This window comes from Saccoglossus kowalevskii, chromosome 11 (genome assembly GCF_978046115.1).
Source record: "Saccoglossus kowalevskii chromosome 11, keSacKowa6.1, whole genome shotgun sequence".
Classification (NCBI taxonomy): Eukaryota; Metazoa; Hemichordata; class Enteropneusta; family Harrimaniidae; genus Saccoglossus; species Saccoglossus kowalevskii.
This window is the reverse complement of record NC_140651.1, coordinates 8,603,573-8,610,232: the sequence shown is the minus strand read 5'-3', so window position 1 is coordinate 8,610,232 and position 6,660 is coordinate 8,603,573. Positions and strand designations below refer to the sequence as shown.

The window sequence follows — 6,660 nt, the reverse complement described above, 5'->3', positions numbered from 1 at the left end:
GTGTAAATATTGTTGGTTATCAATTTATAAGTACAAATCATATAAAACGCGATAACGCAGGTGACCACAGGTGGCGCTTCTCATGCCACAAATCCATATAGTTCTCATAAACAATGAGTTTTTCTCATTTTCCTCGATTACGCCAGCTGTAGGGCTGTAGGAGAAATATGTGGAGATTTCTTTATTGGCCGTGATAAGGAAGCAGTCGCATGGCATTTGTCCATTTGGTACTGGTTGTATTTCTGGAATGCTTGAAATATTAGTAGTTGAATATATCTCTGATTTTTAGTTTCATCTGTTATTTGAGAGTTTGAGGCAGCACGAGTGTATTTACGTACTTGCGGTACCGTGATCATAAAGGTAGTGGTAAATGTCAGTTCAGTTGTTACATTGTAGGTTAAAAATAAATCCATTACGACAGGTTGTTTGGATAACGCTCCCAAGGGGACTAGCACCAAGGGAATCATCTGACTTAAGTTTTTCAACGAAGAATCACGACATGTTCTACGCATTACCGTCTTTCAACACACTACACACACGGACATGTTTTACACAAAATCAGATTTCGCGTCACGTTACAGGTTAAACACCCAATACGTACAGTGTTATTCATCCAATGTGTTTCAATATCGCGATTGGTACTGAAATCAGATAACAATAAAATCAACAGGTGTTTTCCCTAGTTTATAGCGTAAAGTGGCGATCGGCTAAATTTGGACAGCAGGTCTACCTTACTCAAAGTGAAGATAATAATAACTTTAATCGGATTGACGTTCACGCATGTAATGTTGATCAAAATTTCAGGGGTGAATTCAAAATTTCAAGCGGCATTTATTTCGTGTAATCATGCATGTTTTTTTGTTTTTTTTTTAATCGGCCATTTTAATTTTCGTTGAAGAGAGATAATAAAAAGAGAACAACAGACATTGGTATTTCGTAGTGCAATCATACCATACACCTTCTTTCTCTTTGGGGTCACGTTTTATAATACAATAAAATATAAAAGTAAAACATATTATCGGACTGCGATAATACCAGGCTGAAGCGCCCTCACTGATGGATTTCGGGATTGGGAACGTAGCCATTATCGGACTTTTCAGTTCGTAAAACCAAAACAAGGTTTTACTCGTGTATAATGTTCTTCAAAACCAAAAACACACCCCGAAGAAGCTCCATGCAAAAAAGATATATATAAATAGAGTCTGTTATTTACTAGTATACAATAGCTATTCAACATCAATTGAAAGTCTCACGTGACAATAGGTAAACTGAGTCACGAACATGAAAGATTACTATATATGGGAAAGCCACTGTCCCAGTATCCCAAAGCTGAATTTGGAATGAGTCATCATGGTTGTACCATGTTTCCTTGTATTCAACGACTGATCATTACTTTCTCTTACGACTTCCTTGATAGAGCAAAGATACTAGAAATACAAACACTTGCAACGCTGCGTTCAAATAAAAGAGCGGAAGGGCCCATTAATAACAAATCACTTAGTTGATAGACAGTCGCGTAAACATTGAGTCACGTGATCGCATCTGCCCGACACAATCAGTTGAACGAGATTGGCCAGTACAAAGTAAAAGCGTGGTCGGTGTATTGTGAGTCAAGTAATATCACGACACGAGTGCAATGCCCTTTACCTAGTGACAGGAATGTACCACAGTCCCCTATAGGCTATAGAGTGCTGCTGTAGACGTGTACGCGTGGATGGAATTGTCAAGTACTGAATTTCGAAGAGAGAGAGAAAGAAACGTGTCGGAGACTTGAAATTTAGTATTATTTTTTGAACTTGCGTAACTGTACTTTATTGCTAACTTCTGTATTCCTCATTGATGTCCAGTGCATGTATGCCGATGGTCTTTGACACCGTGGCGGAAGAAACATATGTATAAACACACTAGTAACAACAATAGTACTGTAAACAGACATCCCACTCGATTTTACACTCGCGATGTGCTGATAAAATGATGTTGATGACCGATATTAATGTCGTCACGGTCTTATTAACAACGAAAAAAGAGAACGTGATAACAAGCTTATGTCTTGACGATTACAAAACATTATTTTATAAAGGAACCCCACTCAGATTGTGACCCGTTTAATATTTCAAAGTCATAAGAGAAACGTGTTTCTCAATTGTATGTACTACTTCCATGTTCCGTATACTATACATATTGTTTTAATTGAAGTGTAGCAAGGGGTGACATTAATAATTATTTTATATTTAGAATACGTTCTATAAAAATACAGAAAAACAGTAGCATTGTGTTAGTTTTTTAGCGCTCGTGGTACTAGTGTGGGAGATATACGACCAAACACAGTTACTGACTTCATTTGTTAAGAGATTAAGTTACAGAACAATTCCCCCACAAAGTGTTTTACGATCAGAGACGTTGCAAGGTATTCGGTCAATTTGGTCAAAGCATTTCGGTGGTCTCCGAGCATTTGATTGAGTACGCCAAATAATAATTCGGGACGCCGTCCTATCTCGCTATCATTTCTGTGATAATAGTGTCATTTAAGTTCGACCATCATACTATAGCTGGGAAGTAAACCATGCAATGAATTGAGCAGAAATATTTCATAAAGCCTCAAAAAATGTTAACGCAGAGGAAAATAATGATTAAGTATTCCCCACTACTTGTGTTTCACTTTACTTGTCATCTCCGCTTTTGTGACGATTTCGTGCCACAGTGTTTACGTACAAGGAGGATCCGCTTGTCAAAGGGAAATCATTAACTTTCACTTCAAATATTTCCAGGGCAATTTAAACCACACGCTTCACGCTATAGCCATCGAACCCGGACGCCCGCCTCTGCTGGCCACCGCCGCGTCATATTTCAAACACTCTTCTCGTACGATATGCCCACTGGATCACGTGACTTATTTTGCCATTGTGACAACAAATCCCATATGAGTAACGAAACACACCATGACCTTTGATCAACCACAATTATATAGGTCCCCATTTGCTTTCGCACAAATACTATGGAATGTTCAAATTTTGAATCGTGTGCCCTCGAAGCGCCGATAATTTCAAGTGTCAATGTGCATGTTATACCGCGTTTGTACATAACTATACTCGCCTACTTATAGTGTTCTGTTTGATCGCAGGGACATTTGATACGGTCATTTCCCCGCATAACATAAGTCGCGCGGGACTTGCTTTTAATGTCTCTAAAACAAATCCCAAAAATTTTAAAATTAGATGGCGTGCCAGACCCGTTTTTTTAGATCACAGTCGGACTGCATATTCCACACAAAAACCGTCGCTGTGATTATCCCTCACTAGTTTCAATTTACATACAAATGCATATTCACGAGCGTAAAGGTTGAGCTAATTCTTATTCAACCGACGCACTCAAACACGTGACAGATTTTTTCTTCAGCACTTCCTGCTTGTCCTGTTCGTCACGAATTTTGCAGTTATGCTGTCAGGGATGAAGCGTGTTTCAATCAAAAACGTTCGCATTAACTTGACCTTCAACGATCCCATCAACTTGTGGACATTTGTTGTCATTTTCCTCGGCTGTTTGGTATGTGCTATTTCGGGGCAAACTGGAACGAGCATTGAAATAACTGCGTTAGACGCTAATGTAATCGTCGGTCACACGGCGAAGTTTCAGTGCAGAGTGAACCAAGTTCCGTCGGGGTATTCAGTTGGGTGGAAACACGGCGACTTTGTTATCTCCGTGGACGGCGAAACTGTGATCACAAATGAAGATCATTACGAAGTTTTTCGAGATTCGCAGACAGAACATTATTTATACCTTGTGAACGCCACAACAAGCGACGCAAACCTCAATTTCAGGTGCGTGATATACGGGAGAAATGCCACTTCGTTCATGGAATCCGGCGATGCGAGTATTGCCGTGACACACACTCCGACGACTTCTTGGCCCATTTGTCATTCACAGGTCACTGAGAAGGAACAGTTCAACCCGGGACATGCGTTGTCTGTGACCTGTGCTGCCAGAGGTAAGGGCCAAACATGGCTACTTTTGTGGAGTAGAAGTGACGGCCAAGACTCAGTACATGGTCCTCAAAGACTGTACCCGTATCTCCCGGATATAGGTTTCCAATGGACGCTGTCAGAGGACGATGACGGTGTCAGACTCACTTGTATCGCTGTTACATATGGTGAATCAGACAAAACGTGCGACATCGGTCCAATACGCGTAACACTTTCAAGCCTTGTTCTTGAACATGCATATGTCGACTCGTTAGATTCAACAGTTTCATTGTCACTGACTTGCTCACTTGATGTAGCGGGTGATGTCCCAGGGGTCAGCTACATGTGGGTCTACGATGATCAGTATATTTCTACGTCAGGTGACCGCTTCACCCTCGGAAATGAAGCGAAAAGTTTGTCGATATACAATATAACCTCTTATGATGTCGGTAACTCTGTTCAATGCACCGCGCACGCCGCTGTAATACGAGACAAATACGCCTCCTATGTTATTACACTGCCAACCGATGAACCAATAATTTCCACTGTACCACTAGTAGGAACAACGCCAACCGCGACAACATCCGGGAGAACATTGCCCATAAACTCGACGTCCATAGTTATTGAAGTCACAGAGTCGTCTTCGGCCATCATCGCCACTGCTGTCTTAACCGGCGGTTTTGGCATTTCCACCATTACACTATCTATAATCATTGTCGTCTGGATAATCCGAAGTCGCCGACGAGGTCCGAGTAAACAGCAGGCAGAAAATACTTTACACTACGATGAAGCGGTCGTTCACACACTGGGTGGGCCGAGCCAATCCAATAGCTTACACTACGAGGTGGCCGAATTGAAGTTAGATCGCGATAAAAACACCACAGGTTTGAAAAATGGCAGTAATATATCGTACGTGAATACAGCCTTCCATGAGAAGAATGCCACCTCTAAACAAGACCCCGATTCAAAGCTAGTATATGATGTCGTGCGTGAGGATGCCAGACGACCTAGAAAGGCTCTGAAACCTAAAAAACATATGAAGCATATACCTACAAAACCGACACAGGCGGCTAGTCCCCAACAAGAACAGTCTCACCTGTATAAGTCACTTAACAGAAAAGACATGACTGAAAGCTCGCCGTATGAATCTCCAATCCGGAAACCTCCAATTCTGACCAAACCGAAGGATTTCAAGAAGAAGCTGAACCGAAAACTAGAACAGAGGACGTAGGACGTTTTTTACCGCTGTTTACCGTCCATTGAATATATGTGATTGTATTCTCGTTATTTTACATGTATATGAGAACAATTCGTGGAGTGATACTAGTACGCCAACGCCAAAATCGCATCAAGTCTGTATATGCTGGGTTGACACGGCAACATTTTATCGGACCCGAACTATTTTTTTCTCTCACAAATTCACAGGAGATTATTAATATGCGTTTATATGGTTGTGGTAGAACGCGGTCCAAAGTTCGGTCAGGGTCGTTAAAACCAGACTGGAACAACGCCACTGACCGTGATGATTCTCGTTTCGATGGTCGGGTCATTAAGGGTGTCGGTGATAAACCCAGAGGGTTGTAATTGGAGCCAAACTCGACTCGAGCCGACTAAAGCTGAACGCTTTTACACATTTTGCTGACTCGAGCTGTTGGGCTCCGTTAAAATGCTGGTAATAATAATGACTTGTGCTTCTCATTATTTGAATATTTTAACTTGAAATTCACTAATGTTTTTATACAGCTTGTATAAATAACTGTTACTCCTACTCTAACCTTGAATATCATTGACCGCAAATTTGTGGCACAATAGGGAGCGAAAACAATAGCGAAGTAGAAGCATAATTGAGTAATTTGTAATGCAAATTATCATATAGTCTGACCAAAATAGACTAGTAAAGGTTACAATACATATTATATGTTTTATGCCAATGCACGGGAGATGGGACAAGTGTGTTTACATGTGTAATTTTATGAGAAAATATTGAGTGATAAATTAACCCTGTGTCAATTTTACAGAATTTGAACCAGTAACATTCGAGTGCAAACCATGTTATCGATATTTTCTATGATTGATTTATATTGTTAGTAAAATTGATTACTATGGGAATTAATAATTGTACATTTTTTCAGTCACGGTCACTGTACCCAGATTTCACCTCAAATTCGAGGCCAATAACAGTGATATCTATAGCAAATGTACCATTCCATTTAACTCTATATACTAGTTATATTTATTACACCGCGTTGAAAGCAATATTAAGTTTATCTTGGGCACACTTGGGTACTTTTAAAATCAGGAAGTTCATTGTCGAATTCGTCGGTAAAGGCCCGGCCACACCGCCCGCACTTTGTTGGAGCGTTCCTTCAACGGTAGGGAGAGGGGCGGAATTTAGACAACGCTTGTCACCGCGCACGCGCAAAATGAGGAAAAAATCGAAAACACGGGCGTAGAGGTGCACCGCTGAAGCCGGCGTTACTTCAGCGTTGGTTTAACGGTAGCGAGCGTTGGTTTAGCTCGAGCGTTGATAAAGAGGCGTTCCGCGCATGCGGGGTTTTAAAGTTGGTTTAGCGGATGCCGCCCGGGCAAAGTAGGCGAAGAAGCGGTAACGAGCGACGAAGAATTGTTTTCACCCTTCAAAACGATTAACTTAGTCAGTTCGTGATTAGAAGGTAGTAATGTCGGAAATTTTGTTACAAAT

General features: G+C 41.0%; 1 protein-coding gene across 1 annotated transcript; it reads left to right on the top strand.

Moving 5' to 3' along the window:
* The first annotated feature begins 3,384 nt into the window (after positions 1-3,384).
* On the top strand, positions 3,385-6,075 carry LOC146736152 (uncharacterized). The gene has a single exon (XM_085505714.1). It carries the CDS (start codon positions 3,436-3,438, stop codon positions 5,188-5,190), a length of 1,755 nt encoding a protein of 584 aa, XP_085361840.1. The 5' UTR covers positions 3,385-3,435; the 3' UTR covers positions 5,191-6,075.
* The last annotated feature ends 585 nt before the right edge of the window (positions 6,076-6,660 follow it).